Source organism: Vipera berus (genome assembly GCF_964194415.1).
Source record: "Vipera berus genome assembly, chromosome: 4".
In the NCBI taxonomy this organism is placed as follows: Eukaryota; Metazoa; Chordata; class Lepidosauria; order Squamata; family Viperidae; genus Vipera; species Vipera berus.
In genome coordinates this window covers 24329116-24353994 of record NC_138206.1, presented here as the reverse complement: position 1 = coordinate 24353994, position 24879 = coordinate 24329116, and the positions used below count along the sequence as shown (strand labels likewise).

At 37.3% G+C, this 24879-nt stretch overlaps 1 protein-coding gene across 1 annotated transcript in view; it reads right to left on the bottom strand.

Annotated features, from left to right (window-relative positions):
- Positions 1 to 24879, bottom strand: part of MTUS2 (microtubule associated scaffold protein 2) — a gene marked incomplete at its 5' end in the record, with an annotated part of 205844 nt that overhangs the window by 71485 nt on the left and 109480 nt on the right. Inside the window, one exon of the mRNA XM_081327497.1 lies at positions 15604 to 15765. Within this exon, the coding sequence (XP_081183623.1) occupies positions 15604 to 15765 (162 nt within the window). The remainder of the gene's footprint in view (positions 1 to 15603; positions 15766 to 24879) is intronic.

The following is a 24879-nucleotide window of genomic DNA, read 5'->3' as shown; positions in this document are numbered from 1 at the left end:
CTATAAAGCACTACTGGCATTATAAATTATTAAATGACAATTTGAATGAAAAACAGATGTTTTGAAGAAACCGAGTAAGATTTCTGTTTAGAATCTCACTGGTGTAGTAAATAAGAGGTTAGACTGGCACCAGGGGAGACTCAGGCCTAGTCCATTCTCAGCCATGGCTGAGGGTGACTTTGGGCCAGTTCTTCTCTTTTAAGCCAATCCACCACAGAGTTGTTCTGTGTGAAAACAAGGAACAGGAGATATATGACCCCCTCCATGAACTGCTGTTGAGAAGAACAGATGTAGAATAAATCCAACAAATTCAGTCACTGCGCAGGCCCCCCTGAAGAAAAGGCCCACCACCTCCCCCCCAATGTAGCTCTCTGGCCAACAGAACTCATAACATCCCTCCTCTGCTATATATGGTAGAACAGGCAGTTGGCCAACAAAACATCTGGCCAACAGAACCCCTTACATGTCCTTTCTGCTATATCTGGTGGGATGGGTAGGTGGCCGAGAAGCAGCTCCTCAAGTAACTTTTTAGTTAAGAAGTAACCAAGTAGTGGAAATCAGTTCCAGCATTTTGAGGCAGCAAGCCTATGAATTGCAATTTCCCACACTTTTTAATGAGCAAGCCTCCAGATTCTGATATCACCTCTTTGTCTGACATAGTGTCACGCTCCTGCCCTGAAAGATTGTTCCCCTTTGGATTAGATGTACATACATGCTGATCCACCATAAACCAACTTCCCATGTTCTTATAATTCTTGGAATTTTCAGCTTAAAAATTATTAAAAATATATTTGGGCAGACCAAACTATTCCCTATATGAAGATAAGCTCTTTATATCTTCCTTTTTTCACAGAACTATATTCAGAGAATTACCGTACTCTATTCCAAAGTAGCAGTAACATAATAATTATAATTTTTTAAAAAAATCAAGTGTGGATAAATTACTTTTAACTACATAGAAGCAAGCTGCAGCATCTCCCAACGCAAGATTTTTATTAAGTCTGATTGATTCAGTCTTGGGAAAAGAATATTTTCAAAAGTATGTAGGCCTCAGGTTCCATTAAGAAAGGAAGGCTCTGAAAAACATGCCTTCAAATTATTCAGGGTATTTGTGCAGAAGTAAACCCCAAGGAATTAAATAGTAGGTTTTTATAGGAGGACAACCTTAGGAATGGGGGGAAAGATCACTATTTGGTCAAACAAGAAAACGTTTTATTTTTGCTGCTTAGCGTTGAATTATTTTAAAAATAGTACATTTAGAAGAGTTCTGCTGGCACAGTGATTAGAATGCAGTATTGCAAGCTAATTCTGCCGACTACCAGCAGTTTGATTCTGACCAGCTGAAGGTTGACTCAGCCTTCTATCTTTCTGAGGTTGGTAAAATGAGGACCCAGATTGTTGGGGGCAATATGCTGACTCTGTAAACCACTTAGAGAGGGCTAAGTCTAAGTGATATTGCTATTTTATTTGTAGTCTACAACAACTGAGATAAAAATCAAGTTCAAATTAAGCAATCCTATCTGGTGAAGGAACAAAATGTTGTTCAAATTATGCATTTTTTTACATTCTTTTGCATTTACTAAAATGTCTCATGGGGATCTAACTCAAAGATCAGTCATACTTATCTGCGTATTAGTTTGAACTGTGATAATATCACTAGAAGTTTAAAATTGCTATCTTTACGACATGTAGCTTCAACGATGTCAAGTAATATACTAAACATAATATACTAAAACTTTATTTCTAATACTTTGCAGTTCAGGCACTAAGAACATGATCTTATGAAAAATTAAGAATATTAATTAATTAAAAAAATAAGAATTAATGTTTCTGTTCTATTTTTCTGTATTAGAAGGATTAAAACCCCTTTATTAACATTTCTTTGCAAAAACTTCATAACATCTGGAAAACTATTTAAAGAAGTTAAGGGGACAGCTTGGGATAATGGCAATGAAAGAGAGAAGGATCCACCAGGTTAAATTCTTAAAGCCCCATTAGATTCAGTAGGATTTTAGCAGTCTGATGTTAACAGAGTAACTGTAAAGAACTTGCAGAGTAAGGAGATAGTTCAGTCTGAAATGCAAAGAGATAGTTCAGTCTGAAATGCATAGAAAACCTACAGAATTATTTATAATCCATTTAAACGTAAAAGAAAATGTTCAGCCAAGTGGCACATTGTTAACTGACTAAACTGGTTGAAAGTGCACTTAAAGTAGTTTGTAGGTTAGCTGCTTAACTTTAATTCTACTGCACTGTAGAATTAAAAAAGTGAGAAACACCATACCAGCAAATCTCTGTACTGTATTAATTTGGAACTAAAAAAAAAATCTCATGCATGGATTCCATTGCAACCTTTTCACTTTCCAGTCTTTTTAGATTTTATGATGCATTTGAACAAATTTGCTTTTTTGTGCTTTATATGTTGAAACCATCAGTTGACCCATTCCAAATTTCACTTACTTTCTTTCAGAACAGAATTTGAAATTCTGCCAATCCACCTTAATAGGGCCAAAACCTGGTGGGATCGACATCCCAGGTTCTAGTTCTCCTTCAGCCCTAGCTATTTATTCGGTGACCTTGGGTGAATCGTTATCCCAAGCTCAACCCTATTCACAGGATTACTACTATGAGGAGAAAATGAGAGTATAATTAGAATACCATTACAAATAAGAGAATACAATTAAAATACATTTACAAATAAGAGGAGGAAGAAATATTGTGTTGTGTTGCTGCCTTGAGTTATTTGAATGAATGAATGAATGAATGAATGAATGAATGAATGAATGAATGAATGAATGAAATTTGACTCTGTAATTCCCAGAATTCAACAATGTTGATGGGAAGTCCACAGACTGTAATCATAACAGAACTAGAGTCATAACAGAGCCTCTGCTAAACCCTACAAGAAATTTGCACTACTTTGTTATTTATTTATTATTCACAATAATAGTCCTTATTATACTGGAACTACAGCAATAGCAATAGCACTTAGACTGTTATTCTGCTCCATTGTGTTTTACAGCACTCTCCGAGCAGTTTACAAAGTCAGCATATTCCCCTCCAAAATCTGGGCCCTCATTTTACCGACCCTGAAAGGATAGAAAACTGAGTGAACCTTGAGCCTATAGCCAGTGGTGGGATTCAGCCAGTTCGCACCACTTCGGGAGAACCGGTAGCTAATTTTTTGTTGCCCAGGCCCAGAATGGACTTCCGGAAGCAGCATCTACACAGAGAACCGGTTGTTCCCATATTTGAATCCCACCACTGCCTATAGCACAAATTAGAACATTTTGAAAACCATATTTAACCAGACTACCTCTCCCAGCTAATTTATCTTTTTTTTACACACTCAAAATCAATCAAAATCAGTTTGTATGCATAATCTCATGTATCTAGCTGGAAATATCAATGTGAAGTATTATCTGTAAGAATCTAAAAGTATATAATAAAGGAATTAGACCCTACAATAGATTTATTATATTATTATTAATATGCCATTAGTGTATGAATGTAATGTATTAATGAACACCAGGACCTAGGTAGCTCCTAAACCTAATGTTCAATATGCAGGTATCAATAGTATCTAAATTCTCTACAGAAGATTGAACTCCATAAATAAGATCTGGCTATGTATGCCTAATAAGTACAAGATGAAGATTATCATGTCTCCTGGAGGTCAAAATATGTTTCTCCTCATTCACCAATTTTGATTACCTCATTCATCCCAAGACTGATAACTGATTCTGAGACATAGAGTCAAGATCTTCCAAGCATGTAAACAATGGTGGGAACAGGCTAGCAGACAAGGGAGACAAATCCAGCCATAGCCATCTGAGGGAAAAGGGAATAATCTTGTCCTCTCCTTCTTTTGAGGAAAAAAGACGCTTGTCTTAAAAATGCAGACTTCAAAGAGGGAAGAAAGAGAACTCAGGGGAAAAACAGGAAAAAATGTGATGGAGGAGAGGCTGAAAGAAGTGGAATTTACCAGCTCCTCCTGACAAGCCAAATAAGCAAGCCAAAATCTTTGACTATCCAATAAGCAGTTTATGTTTGGAGCAACCTATCCACAGAAATGTTTTTAAATGTTAACAATTAACTAGTGGAATTTCCAAACTGAATACCAAACCACTTGTGGTGGGGAGGAGGGATGGTTGGGCTTTCTGAAAAGAGCTTGTCATTTTATCTCTTCTTCCCTCTAGTCTGATAACCACAAGTAATCCTATCCTTCATGAATAATGAAGCACTGCAGCATGCATTGTTTGAAACAAAATGAGAAAAGGAAGACATGAGAAATATTATTTGGGTAAAAAAAATAATTCAGTTGTGTTCTCACTAGAAAATTAACCAGCAACCAGGCGGGAGGGGCACAAGACAGAAGAAATGAGAATAAATAAGCAAATAGAGACACAAGATGGTGATTGTTAGCCTGGAAATCAGTTCTTATCCTTTCCCCTTTTGTTTCTTGACCTTCATGAGTCCCACCATCCTGTGAAAGTGATGGGCTTTTTTCCCTTTTCTTGACAAAAATAATGTTCTTTTTTATTCCTTGGAACTATATGTCAATTTTAAAACACATTTTTCAATCACTGCATAGAAACACGAACTCCTAATCTCGATAGAACCAGTCTGCATGCAATAAAACTAACCCTTTTTCCTGCTGAAAATCCATGTTCCCACCTGCACTATTACTTACCATGACTAAAATAATTTAAAAAAAAAACCTAAGGAAAAAGAAATAGATTAATTCAAGTAGGAAAAGCTGAAGGAAAAGAGTTCTCTCTTCTGATTCTCTCACTACATCTCACTAGTCCTGATCAGGATAGGGAAGTCACAGAACAGAAGCATTTTTCCCCCTTCTTTAATTTTGAATGGCAATAATAATAAAACAAAAGTTGACTACTTCTCCCCCAGGTCAAACTCCAATCACAATTGTGTGTGTGTGTGTGTGTGTGTGTGTGTGTGTGTGTGTAGATAAAGACATTTTTCCAATTGTGTTATGCAGACATAACTTTTTAAGGATGGATATAAAACAAGATATTTAGTAACAACAGAGTATACTTATTTAGGTAAAATAGTGCTATGCCATGAATTGCTTTTAATTGCTATTACACTAATGCTAGGTCAATTAAAGTGACCGACTTTTGGCTCCAGTTCAAAGGGTCAGATCTGCACCACCACACCTCCAGCATTTTGGCTGATACATACTTGCAAGCTTTTTAGGATCTAAATGCCATCTATAAAACATTTTATAAAAGTTCTCTCTTAAGTTTTGAGCTTGTGTAAATTTCACATTCCTCACCCAGGTGGTGAAGATGCAACATATTTCCACATATGGTGGACTTGTAAAAAGGTTAAGGCTTTTTGGATAAAAATTTGGTGGAATATGCAGAAGATCTTCAAGCAAAAGATAAAGTTCTGTCCGCAATTCTTTTTGTTGGGTATAATTACAGATGCTACTGTTGTGGACACTAAGTTGATGTTAAATTTAGTTACAGCAGCAAGACTTTTAATAGGTCAGTATTGGAAGAAGGAGGAACTGCCGACTATAGAAGAATGGACTTTAAAGGTTTCTGACCTGGCTGAAATGGCAAAGATTTCGGCTTATTTCAAAGATCATTCGCAAGAACGTTATATTATGGAGTGGAAAAAATGGATTGAATATATCCAGAAGAAATACGGGACTAAAAAGTTTCACTTAGCATTTGAATAAGTCTTCCTTTCTATTTTCTTTTTTTTTATTTCTATATGAAATATTAGTATTGTTTGTAGTTATCTTATATGAGCTAGAGAGTGATAGATTTAAGAATTTATTGTTGGTAGCATATGGATGTTTATGATTGTTCTTTGTTTTTATACCCTGTACTTAGCTCTGGGAAGTGGGGGGGTAGGGGGGAAAGGGGGGGAGGGGTAGGGAGGGATAGGTTGGGGAGGGGGAGGGGGGATTGTTAAAGGTAAAATGTATTTTAAAACTTTTCAATAAAAAAAGGGTCAGATCTGAAGTTTAATGGAAGTTATGGCACCGCATCTGAAAACCTGGAGGGCTTGTTGTAATTTGGAGAAGGCCTCCTGAAGGAAAGTCCACCATTTCAGCTGAGGCAGAACTACTTGCGAGAGATGAGGATCCTTAGTGTCTATGACATAGCTGTGGAGAGTCATTGAAGAGAAGATTTCCAAGATCAATTTTAATGTCTTTTTAGATTCAGGATATGTCCCTCATATGTACCTTTTAGATTTTCACACTTCTACAAGTTATTATTAACGACAGACAATGACGTGTATACCATGCCACCTATCTGCATAGATATTTTAATGGATGGTACTCTTAATTCACATTGACAGCTCCAGTGAACTCCAAAGTCCTTATGCCCCACCTCCAAACTTTACCACTAAAGGTCCTTCTGCCTGCTATCTATGGGAAAGGAACCATCAGAGACAGTTTTTCATCTCCTAATTGACTGGCAAGCCAAGATCTTTTTAAAGGCTTGTGCTTTCTTTAAAATTATTGGTTGTATAAACAAAATACCACATTGTCTCCAGTGGCTCTGCAAGTATAGTTTATTTCAATGGAATTAAAGGACAAGTTCCAAATCATCTGGCACTTCTATTCTCCTCTCCTCCTCCTCCTCCTCCCCCTCCTAATCTATTTCCTTGACATGCTAGTGATGCCCTAAATTTGCACAGAAGGATGATTTAATGCAGTGAATCCAATTAAAGCTGCTCATTTCAGAGAATGGAAGAAAACCAATCAGCTCATGTCATCAAAACAATTTGCATAGCAATTATTTTCTAATACCGTGTCATACCATGTAAGGCACTTCTTTTCTTTTGCTTTGGTTTCTGATGGCTCAAATTGGTGGAATGATGCAAAACGGTAAGATTTATGCGGGGTTAATTAAAGATGTCTCACTTGGATGACAAGCAGATTCTATAAAAATACTATTGTTTGCCCCACTATGTTTGTTTTAAACAAGAACGCACAGGTAAAATTGTTTTATTAACTTATCAGTATACTTGATGTTCCTTTACCAAATGACTCCTGGTTTACTCCTTATAACAATGATTAATTTACTCAAATCTTCATAAATTGAGGTTGTTCCAACCTGAATGTAGTTAGTGGACTGGGAAGAAGATCCCATCCCCACCCCATTGTATTTCTGGTTTCTAACTTAACTAATCTCTACTAATTCTGGTATTTAATATTCTACTTTTGCTTTTAGGATGTCGTAAAGCTGCACAGAGTCTCCTAACAATGAGATGGATGGCTTATTAATTTAATCAATCAATAAAAAATAAATACATTCATACATCCAAAGTTCCTTTCTTTCAGAAGTTTACCATTTGAAGCTAAAATATACACCCATCCATTATCTGATTAGAATGCCTTCCATACACTATTTTGAATAGATGGGAAAATAGATTCTTTTTTCTAAAAAAAAAACAACCTGATCCAGATTTTGAAAATTGTTTGCTGTACCTCGTGAAACATAGATTCCTGTGTTAGCCTATTGGAATTTATAGAAAAATCAAAATTTATTAATATGATCAGCGTTCAGCAACAGAATCTGTAGACAGTGCACTATTGATCTTAATTTTTTCTCCATTATTTTTGACAGTAAGATGTGCAAAAATATCTTGGACGTTGGAGTGCTACTATTCAGAACTCAAGTTCTTTAATAGAAGATAATATATGTGGCTCAGGCTGAACTGTGGAATCCTTGGTGTTCCTTGTGCTTGATTGTTTGCTTGCCAGTGTTTCATTACCAGATTAGATAACATCTTCAGACCAGTTAGTCTGGTAACAAAAGTTTGGCAAGCAAACCAGAGAACACCAAGAAGTCAAAGTTTTTCAAAGTTCTCCTTTTTGGATTCCCTGTTCATTTCCTCTCCTTCTTGCCTTCCCCATCACTGTCCATGCTAATTTGTTATTCCCCTCTTAAGGAAGAATCTTCCTTTGTTTTTTTAAAGGAAGGAAAGAAGATAGGGTTTGTCTTACATGATCTATTTTTGATCTACCTTTCCCTCCTTTTTGTAAGGAGGAAGGAGTGCAAAATGCCCACCTCAACTTTTTGGAAGAGGAAATTATCGTCTTCATGAATCAAGAATTTATTTGACATTATGCATTTGGCAGTTAGTCTGCTAACAGATGTACTGTAGTTAAAATCTATCATAACAGCAACTTCAAACTCTTCCTAGATGCTTATGATACATCCTGGATGTATAAGAAAATAATAAAACTTACAATGAAAGGAAGCACAATGCTATCTATTTCCTTTGCATAAGAGCCATCTGTATGCCAATCTTTCATATATACATATACATACATACATACATATATATATATATATATATATATATATATATATATATATATATGTGTGTGTGTGTGTGTGTGTGTGTGTGTGTGTGTGTGTGTGTGTTTGTGTGTGTGTGTGTGTGTGTGTGTGTGTGTGTGCGCGTGTATGTATATGTATATACACATACATATATACATATACACATATACATACCGGTATATATACACACACATACAGTATATACATATGCACATATACACATATACATATATATACACACATACATATAAATATACATGTGTGTGTGTGTGTGTGTGTTGAAATAATCAAAAGCAGCTCCGAAGCAACCACATGAGCCTAGAAAAAGACACACTTGCTATAATGTTCTAAAGAAATACTTTGCTTGCACAATCTTTGTTATCAAACACGACCTTTGAAGGATTTCCACAGCCTTCACAGAAAGGATCTGCAGACACAAGGTGCCATGTTGTATTGAGTTATCCATTACAAAGTGTGCCTTTGAAATGTGCATTCCATGAAACATTATGCAGTGTAACAAGCTTAAAAATAACTTCATAATTAGCAAGCTCTAGCGATAACATCTAAAAACTCTACGTTCTGCATATCCTCTTTTCTCACCAAATACAGGTATTATATTTGCAATGCAGTAGCTAACCACAATCTCAGTATCCCCAAAGAATCCTAAACTCCTGGTAAAATGCCAAATATATTGCTTGTGTGTGCGTGCATGCATAAGCATATTGTAAAGGACTACTAAAATCTCATCCCATGGCAATGTAGAAGAACATTGTTATTTCAAGAAGTTTAATGAAATATTTTGATTTCTCCTTCATATTAAGAAAAATCCAGTGCTCATTCTGAGCTAGTCTGCTTGTTTTTTCCTCTTGCTTGCTATACAAAAGAGAAGGTGGGTGGGGGAGAGTCTTCATTTAACTTCAAAGCTTTTTTCACTGTGAAAGTCTCGGACATCTGATTCCCATTCCAGAATCATACACTAACCAGTGAAGGTCAGGTCTTGTAGTCTCTTGACCTCAGCAGGGCCAGAGAAGTCACGGTGCCAGGTTTTGATAACAACTGTAGGGTGGTTGTTATCAGTTGGGAACTTCTACATGGAATTTAGCATTAAATGCTGTGGAAACTGGTTGTCCTTGGGGCATCTCTGCTGTCATTATTAAGGAGCTCCCAGCAGTCTGTAAGAGATTTGGATATTATCTTGCTTGGTATGTAAATTTTAGATGTTTGCTTAAGCTAATAATAAAGCTTAAAATCTGTTTGTAGACTGCTGTGCTTATTGTCTCTAGATCCAAAAGAATTGCCTAGCACCTGATCACTGTCCTGACACTTGGCAAAACACTATCATGCACTGATACCCAATTGCCACAGTTCAGCATTGCAAAGAAACAAACATCTTGCCGTCAGATTGGAACATTTGGCCTATGGATTTCAGCATCAACCTTATTCTTGGTAGAAACAAGAACAGCACGGATGCCAAAGACAGCACGGAAGCTGAAGCCACAAAATATTGGATATCACTGCATTTGATTGTGAGATGCAGGAGGGCATCAAGGAAATGAATATCTATACAAAGTGTTTACCCACAGCAGAGACAGCGGGAGCTATCTTGCAACAAAGGACTTCACAATCTACTCTCCCTATATGGCACTGCAGAATAGTTTCTATAACTGAAGATACTGGCAATTTATGGCTTGCATTTGGATAAAAATGTCCTAAATTTGGACTTTCTGAACCAAATAGAGAATGGAAGCACAATTATCTTTTGGCAGTTGCATTTTTTGTGAATTCAGCTATATGTTTTTGGAATGAAAGAGGGTGGATATTAGGGAAGGTATTCACAAAGATACACACATTTGTGAAAAAGCAGATAACAATAAGTACTATTTGAAAGGAGTGAACTAGTCAGATATTTGTTCTGAGTTTGAGAGTAGGCATTGCACATACAAATAGCTACCTAGTAAGAATTATATGCTGTGAAAATATTTATTTATTTGTTTGATTTCTGTGGCCGCCCATCTCAGTCAGTGACTCTGGGCTGCTTAAAAAAGGTATTACAACTGAAAATATTAAAAACATTTTAAAACAATAAAAGTAGTAAAACCAATAAAAACACTAAAAATATCCAAATTAAATATACTGTACATAGGAGCCAGTTAGCAATACTGCCAGGAAATGAAATCCATGGCACATTCAGAGCCCCAGGCTTGGGAACATAGCCACGTTTTCAGGGCCTTCCTTATGAAAGGCTAACTGGGTTGGGGCCATCCTGATTTCTGAAGAAAGGATGTTTCATAGAGCAGGGGCCACCGCAGAATAAGCTTGTTTTCTGGTCCCTGCCAGCCCACATTCTTTGGCTGACAGGATCTGCAGCATGCCCACTCTGCTCGGCCTGGTTGGATGGATACAGACTCTTTGAAAAAGGCGATCTCTCAGGTACCTCATTCACAAGCCAGGCAGGGCTTTAAAGGTAACCACCAGCATTGTGAATTGCAATCAAAACATATAATACCCATAATCAGTGCAGCTCATGGAGGAGTGGTGTTATGTGTGCTGCTTATCTGGTACCTGAACATCGGCAAGACGAAAGAGATGGTGCTAGACTTCCAGAGAAAAAAGGAGGAACCTGCCCCACTTTACATCGGGGAGGACTGTGTGGAGAGTTTCCTCCTTTAAATTTCTGGGAGTCTACCTCTGCGAAGATCTGACCTGGAAAGTTAATACAACCCAGGTGGCTAGAAAGGCCCAACAGAGGCTTCACTTTCTCAGGGTCTTACGGAAGAACAGGGTAGAACAATGGCTAATGACCCTCTTTTACCGGTCTACTATAGAGAGCGTCCTCTCGTATGGTATTGTGGTTTAGTATGCTGGTCTGACAGCCGCGGATAGGAAAGTATTATAGAGGGTGGTGAGCACAGCACAAGACATTGTGGGCTGTCCCCTGACACCACTGGATGACATCGCCAGGGCTCGTTGCCTTGGAAGAGTGAGGAAAATTCTCAGGCATGACTCACACCCTGGACGGTATCTCTTTACTCTCCTACCATTGGGTAGGAGATATAGGAGTATAGCCAGCCGCACCAACAGGCTGAAAAATAGCTTTTATCTGTGGGCTGTGAGGCTTTTGAACGAGAAATAATTTTTATAAACTTTATGCAGAATTGACTTGCAAGGCTGGTGTGCGGTGCAATTAGTTCACATGGTGTAATAAGATGGAGGTTTGTTGTCACTGTGAGTTGGGGGGTGGGAGCACGAAGGGAGGCTCAGCTAATCTCAATACATGGTTGCACTTTGACAATAAAGGTTCATTATTATTCATTACTATTTACTACCCATACAGCCACATTCTGCACCACTTGGAGTTTCCAAATGGTCTTCAGGGGCGGCTCCATGTAAAGTGTAACAGTCTAACTTTTAAACTATGTAAAGTGTAAAGATATGTAAAGTGTAATAGTCTAACTTTTATAGAAAAAAATTCAGAATGTTTTCTTATAGAACCCACAAAGATGCATTCAGTATTAGCAGTTAATCAGTCCACAATTTTAGAATTACCAACTGTGGCCATATCTGGAATAGCAGAAGTTTTGATTGTAAATTATGCCCTTGACTGGACTACTGTAATGAGCTTTATATGGATCTGCCTCTGAAAACCATTCAGAAACTGGAATTGATGCAGAAAGTGGCAACCAGTTTGTTAGCATGCATGCATTGCTGTCAATATTATAGACCCTGCATTGACTTCCAATGAATTTCACAGCATAATCTGAATCCATAAATATGATGGAATACCTAATATAAAGGAGGCAGGAAACAGGGACATTACAAAAAGGGTTTTGAGTCCATGGGAGAGGAGGAGAAAGGGTAGGTATGAAAAAAAGCATCAGAGAAGCTTGACTTAATAATTTTAGGTGTAAGTTGTGTGAAATAATTACTTTGGCAGATTTTCAAGGTTATGTTACGTTATCCTACTGGCAATGAAGATCATTTTAGAAATCCAGGTGATACTTTCCCTGCATGCTAGCCTTATAGACCTTAACAATATGGGTAGTTAGTCCTCATTTAGCAACTACAAATGGGACTCGCAACTTGGTCATTAATTGAAGCAACTGCTAAGAGAAACCACAACTATGCTTAGGATCTTGCTTCAACTTACCTTTGCCTTACAGATCAGCAAAAGTTGTAAATGCAAGTATTGGTCACAAAGTTACTTTTTCATCACCATTAAAACTTGCAAACCATTGCTGTATGAGGCAATCTGTAAATGAGAATTATCTATCCTTACATGCAGGACCACCCATTCCAAGTAGAAGTGATCTTTCATTTTCATGTCTTCTCGGTATGGTTTCCCACTTTTTTCATAAACAAATTGAATGAAACTAATATTAAATGAATGAATATCAATTTCTATTTTAAAGATGTGGGAAAGAAATACAACGAAGACAAAGTTTCAGATATCCATTTGAAAAAAGGAATACAGATGCTAAGTTCCAATTTAAAACTTCAGTGAAGTCATTTCCTTGCCAACAGTTATGTAAATCAAGTAGAAATAGTCAAAGTACTCATATATGTTAGAGGACTAATCTCTCTCTATATATGTTTATACCTGAATTTTTCCCTTGTGGATTACAACTCATACTTCCCCTCAAAAGCAAATCCTATTAAAAACTATATAGCATTACCATGAACGTGTCAAATGATTATCTGTAACATTTCCACAAAATAAAAATGTATTGGCTGAAAGGGTGACTGAAATCAGGACATGCTTTATTAGTCAGGTATAAAGCTATTAAGATTTTCACACCCTATTTATATATTATTTATAAATAACTAAAGAGATATCCTTTCCTTTGAGCAGTCATGACTCTTCACTGAGAGCTTCTTATAAACAAGATTTACCAGTTTTAATTTTTTAAAATCAGCTTACAGAATGTCTAATCCTTATGGCCTTTTGTAGATAAAGCTGTCTTATACACTCTTCTTTTTCTTGAAGCCCACATATCATCAACAAAATCATCGGGAAGTAGAGCCTCAGAAACCAACCTGATAACAGGAATCCCTAAGTACTAATTTATTGACAACCTATCTTTCTTCTGGGAGCACAAATGATCCAAGTGGGCTCTCCATTCAATCTAACCCCACAAGCTTAAACTGGTTGGATTTTTGTTTGTAGCAATTATGAAAAATCCATCCATCCTTTGGGTACTCTCCAGGGACCAATTTGTGAGGCCACTAAAACCTTGAGTCACTATTAGAGAGGGCAATTTTGGTATATTTCTATAATTCCAGTTCTGATGCCTTTATCTGCGCTTCCTGATTACTATGATTTATTTGAGGTTTATATGTTATAGCAGGAGGATGAATCAGGTACAGGAAGACCAGATGATGAATGGATGGAAATATTTATGACTGTCTCTTCTTCTGAAGCATCAGATAATTTAAACATCTGGGCAGATTTCTGCCTTTCTACTTCGCAATCTTATTTGAAAAGTAGGCACAATACTAACATATCCATATAATTACCCAAATGAATGGATCTCTAATTATATGACAATAGTCAGATTGCACATGAGAAACGGATGTTGGACAAAAATGATGGTGGATGAACAGCATATATGCAAGCCTTTCCTCACTGTGTCCCTGTCATGAAGGGATGCCTTTGCATTTAGAAACAAATATTTGAAGGTTTATAATATTGTAGCAGACAACTGAGCTCATAGATCTGGAAAGCTGATAGGTTAGAACAGGGGTCTTCAAACCTGGCCCTTTTATGACTTGTGGACTTCTACTCCCAGAATTCCTCAGCCAGCATGCCTGGCTGAGGAATTCTGGGAGTTGAAGTCCACAAGACATAAAAGGGCCAAATTTGAAGACCCCTGGGTTAGAAGGTCTCTGGGTATTCAAACACAGAGTCTATTCCTGATTTAGGGTAATGGCTTGGTAGTTTCTACTGCTACCACTTATCCTCACTTGGTGTCCATCTTCCATCCTCAGCAGAGATAAATAAAATACAATTTTATGTAAAAGGAATGACAAAATAACATAATTTTAACATCAATTGCTAAAAGCGCATTCAATGCTGGAGAAAAAAACAACAACAACCCCAGACAGCTGCTGGCAACTTGTGTACAATGATCTGAAAGAAAACCCAATGCTCCAAACACACTACAAGATGGTGCTGATCTGTTCTGTAACATCAGGAAATAGTTTCCCATTAATATTATTGATTACAGGAAGATCCTACAGAGCAGGGGTGTCAAACTGGCGGCTCGCGGGCTGATGCATCATGCTCAGGCCACGCCCACCCCGGCTCTGCAAAAGCAAAACAGTCACAATACGCTACGTGACGCGATCGAGTTTGACACCCATGCTACAGAGAAAAACATAGCTTCTGGAACCCGGTCTGAAATACCAATAAAAATACTTCCCTGCCTGCAGAGAGAAATACGGAAAATTTGAATTAGCATCACATACATAGCCCAACTAAGCACAATATTCTTTGTCAGCTAGTTTACTTGTTTCTATTCAAATAGAAGACTTCTTGAAGCAAACTGAACTATCCTCTGCTTCAAAGTTTTTTGGATTTCTCCAGGTTCTCAAGGGGTTCCAAGCTTTCTTCAGAAGTTGTTGGGAAAATGGAAGCCAACTCCCACGTGGCCCCTGCTTCCTCATCTAGCCTCTTTTCCAGGTTTTTTCCAGAGTTCTGCTCTTGGTTTTTCAATTAGCAGGGTTTTTATATCTCTGGCAGAGGGATGGGCATCTTCGTGTAAATGCTGAGAATATCTACCCTCGTAAGAAATGTACTGGGAATGCCTCCTCTACAGTCTGTTTGATGGGCTGCCAATTGGTGAGGAACTCCATTCACAGCAGATACGCTTGGCTCAGTGCTTCCAATAGAACTTGTGGACAGGGATTTATCGAGATTCTTGATTTTGGGGAAGCTTGTAAAAGTTACAAGTGAAAATGCTTACAAAACCGCCATAAAGTTCTGCGCTCAGTGCACAGACCTACTGAGGATCCCTGTTTTTTATATACCTTGCAAGCTCAGGTTGAATGTCCATTGTTCAATTCTCCAGAATAAGAATGTTTTTTAAAAAGACTGAATCAATTAAAGAGCAATAACCAGTGAATTAATTTTAATGTGTAAAACAGATTTGAGCACAATTTACACTGAATTAAGGGCAAACTATACTACAAAATTCTAAAATGCACACTCATTGCACATGCACACATACCAAACATATATGTCATATGAACTCTGACACATGGGAAAACTTACCAGCTGGTGCTGTTCCTGTCTTTGGTGCCGGAAGTAAACTCCTGCGGGCAACTGGTGCGCTATTTGAAGCCTGCAGTGAAGTTCTACTGGCCCCCTTAAGTGCTTCTTTAGATGGTTCAGTGGCCTTGAGAATGATTTGCTCTTCATTTCCAAGGCTCGAGCCTGCAGGAAACCAAAAGCATCCCAATTAGAACTGCATTAAAAATAGATGTATGCCTTGTGCAGAGAAATGATAACATTATTAATGTCCTAGACAAATCAAAAAGTCTTCTGTTATTTTAAAGTGATGCTTGTCCTATGCATACGTGATGAGAGGATTGACTCAACTGGTCTCTGTAAAATTTAAATTTTGTTTTTTAAAAAGGTACCATTTTAAAAGGAAAAATGCTGCTTGCATAAAAGGAAGCAAATATGAAATGGCGGCAACTACAAGTCAGCCTTTCCTAATCTGTTCCTCCTCTATCAGTGTTTCATCATCACACAGCATTGCAAGGAAAGAATGAAAACTCAGAACATCCAGATCAGAGTAAATTGGGAAATCCATTTCCCCAAGGGGTGTTTTTTGCAGGTTCAAGGATACTGCAAAATGCTATAAAAGTGAATTGGTTGCCAAGTGCCCTAGAGGGAGTCATGTGACTGTGGCTGTGTGTGCAGTTATCCTAACTCTGAAGCAGGCTGCAAGTGTGCTGCAGTTGCCAATGCAGTGCTAGGCTGCATTAACAGAGGGATAGAATCAAGATCACGTGAAGTGTTAATACTATTTTACAATGCCTTGGTAAGGCCACACTTGGAATAGTGCATCCAGTTTTGGTCACCATGATGTAAAAAAGATGTTGAGACTCTAGAAAGAGTGCAGAGAAGAGCAACAAAGATGATCGGGGGACTGGAGGCTAAAACATATTATTTATTTATTTATTTATTTATTTATTTATTTATTTATTTATTTATTTATTTTTATTCCATTTATATCCCGCCCTTCTCCGAAGACTCAGGGCGGCTTACAAGCTTAGCAGTAGCCTTCATTCTATGTATATGCCTGCTTATTAGGGCTTTCACACACACCCCCAAGCGGCATTATTACAAAGTCAGCTTATTGCCCCCAACAATCTGGGTCCTCATTTTACCTACCTCGGAAGGATGGAAGGCTGAGTCAACCTTGAGCCTGGTGGGATGCGAACCTGCACTAATTGCAGGCAGCTGGTGTTACTTAAGGAGGCATTAGCCCACTGCTCCACCAAGGCAGAACGGTTGATGGAACTGGGTATGTCTTGTTTAATGAAGAGAAGGACAAGGGGGTGACATGATTGCAGTTTTCCAATATCTTAGGGATTGCCACAAAGAAGAGGGAGTCAAGCTATTCTCCAAAGCACCTGAAAGCAGGGCAAGAAGCAATGGATTAAAACTAATCAAGGAGAGAAGCAACTTAGAACTAAGGAGAAATTTCCTGACAGTTAAAACAATTAATCAGTGGAACAACCTGCCTCCAGAAGTTGTGGGTGCTCCAACACTGTAAGTTTTTAAGAAGAGATTGGACAACGATTTGTCTGAAATGGTATAGGGTTTCCTGCCAGACCACGGGGTTGTACTAGAAGACCTCCAAAGTCTCTTCCAACTCTGTTATTAGCTGTGGGGGGAGGGTCCATTGTAACTTTAAATGATTGTTAAAATGTCCAGTCATGAGTTGAGGATTACCAGTAATGCAATAATAAAAATAAAGAAGAAAAGATGGCACAAACTGGACAACAGTCAAAGCAAACCTACATTACCCTGAAAGGGACTTCAATCACAGAGGGAAAGTGACAATTCAGTGCTCTCCAAAGGGTTGGACTAGTCCTCCTACGATCGATGGTCATGTTGCCTGGGAGCATGGGAACTGCAGTAGGGAGGGTACAAAATTGCTGGCCTGTATATTTCACAAAGTCTACAGCTTCCTTTAAAAAGAAACCATGTGAATCTTAATTGAAAATAGAGCGTCTAAAGTCTATGTACATTGACCTTTACCAATAACATTAAAAATTGAAACCAAAAGGAATCCAACTATGTTCAAAGGGGAAGCAAAATCACAAGCTAATGAGTAGTCAGGAACAGGAGTAAATCTTCTTAATGTTTAACAACGATATTTTATTGCAGGATGATAATCGTGCACCATGAATTAACAGCCAATAATTAAACCTGGCCCTCTCAAGTTACAATTGAGATTTTATAACCGTCTTGTTATTTACCTACCTCCACTTAGATTTAAACAGCACAACAGTAATTTATCCCAGGAAACTGGGTATTTCTCTTTCTGTCTTTGTGTTTTGCAGCTCAGGCCTCAAACATACAGGTTCTGTGGTATTTTAGGGCTCCAAATAGGTTTTTTGGAACAAATTATATACAGTTCCCTGACAGCTCTTCAAATAATTTGACCCCAGGTTTCTTATGTAGTCCTAGATAATAGTAGGGGTTTTAATTTACTGTGCATGAATATAACAATATTGGCTTCTGAAGGATTTAAAAACGAAAACAAAAAACTGAATCTAGGCTAAGGATTATCTTCACAAGGCCGAACTGTCCTGGTGGTCAGGTGATCAACTTACATCTATACCTCAATTTCTACAACCAAAATGTTTCCATGGTTAGTTTTGGTGATGATTTTTGCCACCCATCTAAACATTACATCACTTGAGGTTCCTCAGTGAGGCATTCAATGAAAATTTGGTTGGTTGCTTTCCTTCTGTGACTGACAGTTAGGACTCCCCAGAGCAGATGGCAGATTAAAGGCTTTTCTCTGAGGCCCTTCAAAGGTATAGTCCAGGGGTCAGCAACCTGAAACAGTGAAAGAGCCACTCGGAACCGGTTCCCTCACAAAAGGAAAAACTGGGAGCCGCAAAAACTGTGTGCACATGCGCGTACATGCGTGCATGTGCAGAACAGGGTTTGACTGAAGAGTGGAGCCAAGGCGAGATATGCACCTACCCTGCATATTTGAATTGATTGGTTGAACTTTTTTAGTCCCACTTTTTTTTTTGGACTGCACATGGCAGAGGACTGGGAGCCGCAGGGGACGGCTGAAAGAGCCGCATGTGGCTCTGGAGCCGCAGGTTGCAGACCTGTGGTATAGTCCATACCCCTCACTAATGCCTTTCTTGCTGTAGTGAAACCAATAGTGTACCTCTTTGAAGTGGATAGCAACCACAATGTGTGCCTAGAACCAAGTATTGTGTATGAAATAGAGGGGGACACCACCAGTGATGGATATTGCTCTTGTGTAATTGTGCAGGAAGACCTTATTTATAACGGTTCTCTCTCTGAAGACTTTTCAGATTGTGGTTTGGATACAAGGTAATCCTTGTATAAAGGCAAGAGACAAAAACAACGGGTAGAAAACAGTGAAAAAAATGATACAAAGAAGATAGAGTTTTGTCCTTCTGCCAACTGAAGGACAATACTCAGCAATGTCTGTCTCTACATGACAATTTCTGTACATCATCACTAAGATGTCAGCTTATCATCTTAGATACCCACAGAAATCTTAAACTATTCTAAGGCAGAGATCCCCAACCTTGGTCACTTTATGACTTGTGGACTTCAACTTCTAGAATTCCTCAGCCATAAGTCATAAAGTGGCCAAGGTTGGAGACCCCTATTTTAAGGCATTGCTTTAACATTAAGTTTGTTTGGACAGGTGTTTTTTTTTCTCTGTCCAATATTTTTAAATATTCGGTTACAGTAGAAGTTGCCTTTAAGAATAAAATGTTTTGGGATTATTTGCCAAGTAGAATGTGTCAGATACTTTTACTGAAATCTTCTACTCTTGACTCCCATTCTCTTAGTGTAAATTTATTATACAGAGAACATTTCAATTTACAAATCTGGCTTCCTTCCAAATCAGAAGTCATTCTATTTGAAGTATGGGGTGTCAGGGGAAGTTACGTCATCTCCTCTGAGTCTTCTGACAACTCTTTAGTTACTTAAAAGAAGAGAATCTTTTCAAACTATTTCATAATTTTTTTAAAAAAGGGAACCTTTGATAAACAACACAAGTTTGAGTAATTAATGTTTATTGTGAGAAGAAAAAGAAGGCTCGCTGAAATATGACCTACATATTTACCAAGAAAGAATATATTAGAAACTGACCATTTAACGTAACCTGATGAGACTATTAATATATGCACTTCAGGTCTTTTTATATATCAAAAACAAAGTGAGACCAAATGTTCTCTGGGAAGAAAAAGAACAAAGAATTTAAAAATATTTTATTCTTTAACTGAAGAAGGCAATATTGAACTGTTGAGGGAAATGTTGAATTGAATACAGCATAGGACTGCAATGACGCTTGCAAGAAGTAAAGGAAAGAAGGAGATTATAAAGGGAAAAAAACCTTGGGATGCTGAACCTAGTCCTAAAGTAGAAACAGACTCAGTGTATACTACAGCAAATTATTTTACCTCATGTCAGGCTACAGTACTGGCTGATACTGTTTATTCTGCCCAATAGGAACTTCCCAATGCTTCGGGCACAGAATATTCAAAATTTGTGCTATATGATTTTTTTTAGAGCATATTCAGGGCTAAACCTGGAACCCCTCCTTACAAAGCATGAGTAGTACCACTGAGCAAGTCTGGCTCTGGGTGAGGCAGCTTTTTATCTTTTCCAGAATAATTAATAATTTATATTGACTCCAATCCTAGAGATTTCATTTATTTAGATCTTTTCCCTGTGGACCCTGAGCAAAACAACATACTGTTAAATAAAAAAAGAGTGCTTTCAGTGAACATTGAGCAGAGAAAACAAATCCTTTTATCCTAAAAGAAACTGCCCGTGTGGTTCAACTTCCAAGACACATGTGTGGTAGCTGTGTCTTTGTGGCATCAATTTGCACAAAGAGGCAACAAATAGATGCAAGGCAAGGGACTGTCCAAGCTTGGAAAGACAAATCCAGCTTTTCCCCAACTTAAACAACATCCAGATATGCAGACTTCAACTCCACCCATATGGAGGGTGGCCAGGTGATAAAATCTGTTCTAAGCTTGCCTGCTGACATCAGATTCAGTGGCGGAGGCTGTTTTCAAGTCAAACCCAGCCACCAGTTTTCTGTATCTGTGACAGGGGATCCACTTTGTCCCTCTTGACATCTAAACCTTACCGATCAGACCATTAGGCTTTTTGGTTCAGCACTCAAAGTCACTCAATATTCAGGATGCTTAGACATCAGTAGCCCTCTGATGACTGACATCATCAGTCAGATGGTGGTGGTGGTGATGATGAGCATGATAATGATGAACTGACATCAGCTCAATCAGGGAACACCATTTCTGTTCCAGAACTGAACTTCTTCCAAGGAACAAGAATTAAAAGAGCCAGCAAACAGTGAGTTGGATATTGGTGAGATGTTCCAATAATACAGAATAAACTTACAACAATTTGACCCAATCAATGAATACTAAAGGAGAATATATTGGATACAAAAGAATCTTTTTTCCCCTGAGAAGAATTTTAATGAACACCCCTTAACCCAAATTTTCTGTTTACCCCTTTCAAAATTTTAACATATCACATGTGCTAATATAGATGCAACAGATTTAAGAGCAGCTCTCCCCAAATGCAGATACCCAGAGTTGCACGTAAAAGTGTAGGCAATTCTGGTTAAATTGTATGTTTGATAAATCCCTACGTTTTTGCATGGCACAAAGTTAAACACACCATCCCGAGTTTATACTTATCATTTGTGTGTAGTCATCTACAGATTCAAAGCAAGACATCAGGCAGATCTTAAACTTCCACAAATGTATTATTCTTGTCCAAATATACATTACTCAGTATTTATAACTGCTACATTACTTTGTAGCAGTTACAAAGATCAGACTGAAAGATGTCCAACTTCTACCCTTCCTTGCCTTGTTCCCTGTCTTCTTATTTTGAATGCATGGAAATACAGAATTTGAGCATTACTGTAGTGTCTAATATTAGTCTGCAACTATTTTCACATCTCATCAACGTTTTAGCAAAAGTTCTAATCTGAATTATATGTGAGTGGGAGAAGAATATTGACTGGATAAATGATGTGTTGATTGGAGAAAAGTTTTCTACTGCTACCTATTTGTTTTATTGCTGAAAAGTCCACTTTCCAGTTAATATTGTTACTGCTGAATGGGGTAATTATGTCACAATATCATGCACAAACAGTGGCAGGTTATGAATTTTCTTTGGGTGGGGTTGTTAATACCCAATATTTCCTTCCCCCATCTTCCTGAGTAATGTATATTTGGGCAAGAATAATAAATTTGTGGAAGTTTAAGGTCTGCTAGAGGTGCAATAATTTTTATTAGCAAATTTGTGATGGAACAGGCAATAATTCAATAGGATATTTTTAATATTGCTGATTAAAAGTTTAATGGATGCTGTGTTATGATCCTACCAAGAATTTCTCAGTTATATTACCTAGAGGTTTTTTACACTTTTCACTTTGTTTATAGATCATTTAATTATGGCTTGAGACTTTAATATTTAATGTTTCTGTTTCTTATTAGATTGCAATTCTATCTCACTTAAGCAATAGTTGGAAAGTATTGCTTATATATGAGAATTTGTTTTGGTGATGATAAGATAACCTTCCCTTAAGGCAATTTTTAAGTTCTTTGCAGAAATAATATACTTCTTTTTCACTATTTCTATATATCATAACTTTTTTCTCTAGATTATTTTCTTGTATTTCAACAGAATGGATTAATAAATGTAATGTAACATCACTTCTTACAAAACTGAGTAATTCAGTTTTATCCAGATGTCCTTTAAATAAAGCATTATCAAAAGTTCCATTTTTTATAAAACATATTTCTATTATAGATAATTTATGAATTTATTGATAGATTGTTATGCATTTAAGAGAAGCATAGTATTGTTTGTAAGTTATGGAAAAATCAAAACTAATAAGCTAAACAAGAAACTAGAGACTTTTCAAAATATATTTTAGATTATTTATACCAAAATTATATAAAGCATTTATAACTGCTAACCAGGAACTTAATTCCAGATTGTTGGAGACAATATGCTGACTCTTTAAACTGCTTAAAGAGGGCTTAAAGCATTGTGAAGCGATATATAAGTCTAAGTGCTATTGCTATTGCTATACACTTGTAATACTCATTAAATTTGAGAAAGCTGAAATATTGGGAACAAAATGAAAACCTGGTTAATTGCTAGTTTCTTGGCAGAATCAGTTGCTACAATCTAATCTTACTAATACCACTGGGGTGGGCGTGGCTTCTGGATGATAAGTCCGGCCCATGGGTTGGCAGTTTGACACCCCCGTTCTTGTGTTACCTCAGATCATAGGAACAAACTAATCATTTACAATTAGAAGAAAAATGTTTTTTTTAAAATGTAAAAGAGTCAGCAAGGAATAAAGTCTCAAGAAAAAAACTCCCTTTCTAGCAACATCTATTTCACTATACTGAGGAATTTTATTCATTTGTATTTATTTATTTTTCACATTTCTGAACTGCCCATCTCCCTCAAAGTTTAGGGAGTAGACATAAGAATAGCCCTGCTGGATTGGTCCATTTAATACAAAATTTGATTTTACAGAGTTAGCCAAGTTCTATTCAAGAAGCTTACTAGTATTAAGGCTATTTGACAACTTCTTTCACTATTGCTCCCTAGCAACTAATAGCCAAGCATGCTGTCATTGCCACCATTTACATCAAGACACCATTAACAATCCCTTCTTCAGCACTTATATGCAAATCAGTGATGATCACCAAATCTGTTAACAGGTTTTTCCTTTCATACAGTAGTTTTGAGCTTTGGAGAAGCAAAGAAGCTAAAGAATAATTCTGTCTTGCTTTATTTCTTAGCCTGCAAAAATCTGACTTACCTTTTAACAGACAGACAAATGAAATTATTCTTCATTCCAACAGGATCAAAATACATTTTCAGTCCCATCTGTTAACTATTCATGTAGATAATTTCATCATCTAATAAGCAATTGAACATTGCTAAAGATTCACAAACTCTATACCTTTACAAGCAAACAGAAAAGTGGCAATGCCAAATATATAAATAAAACCTTCTACCATGCTAGTTTTACAAACGAATGAAACTTGGAGTTTCTGAAAATCTGATGTGTTTACTGACACAGGTTCCATGTGGGTACTGAGTCCACTTCAACCAGAAGAGCAGTGGTTGTGGTTGACTATCCAGATGTTCAAATGTACAGTGAAATATGTGTGAGCCACTTTGGCATTGTGGTTAAAGGTACTGGGATAAAAAACAGGAGATGGTGGGTTCTAGTGATGGTTAGCTTGAGCCAGTTGCTCTTTCTCAGAGCTAGGAAGGAGGAAAGGCAAATCACTTCTGAAAAATATTGCTAAGAAAATTACTGGGAGTTGTTGGCAGCGCTCAAAACTGTTCCTCAAAGGAACAGCATTTATTTATTAATTTATCAGATTTATTTATTAAATTTGTACTTACAAGCACAGCAAGATGTTCCTCCAAAATCAGAAGGGGCCCTAGTTAACATTCAAAATTTCATATTGTTATTTTGAATGTAGAATGAAGAATGGAAGTCCTAGACTTTCCCTCCGCCCAAAGAATAGTCAGAGTTTCTTTTGGCAGCCATGGACAAATGGGGTGGGGGGGGGGAGAAAGAACACAGATCATTTCATACTGTGCACAGTTAATATAAATGACTGATTTCTCTGAGTCAGAGGTCAGATTGTGTGATTATTGCAAAGAGATATCCATTTACAAGGAAACACCTGCGCAATATCCAGGAGTTCTGCTAAGCATACAGATGAAGCCTCTGTAAGTGATATTTGCTGTTTACAAAAATAAGAATACTTTCCACTTTTATGTTTTGAAACCTATTCAATCCAATATAAATGGAATATAGGAATTAAATATATAAACTACCTACATTAAAACTATTACCCTAATAGAGAACTCTGCAATATTTTCTATTATGAACAATGTGTACTTCCTTTTCTAGGTTAATACTATAACCATTGATTTAATCCATCACTAAAGTGTGCTCAATCTGATGCTGTGATGAATAAATACATTCTGTTTCAATAATAAGACTACACCTGCTCATTGAGTTCATGTCCCAGCATAGGTGAATGCATTTGTGCATGTACAGTATGTATATATGCCGATGAATGTATGTGTATATATATGTATGTGTGTTTATGTATATATGTATGCATATGTATGTTTGTGTCTGTGGGTGTGGGTGTGGGTGTAAAAAGCACATTTAACATTGTATGCCTGTAAGCTCTATATCTATGCCATCCT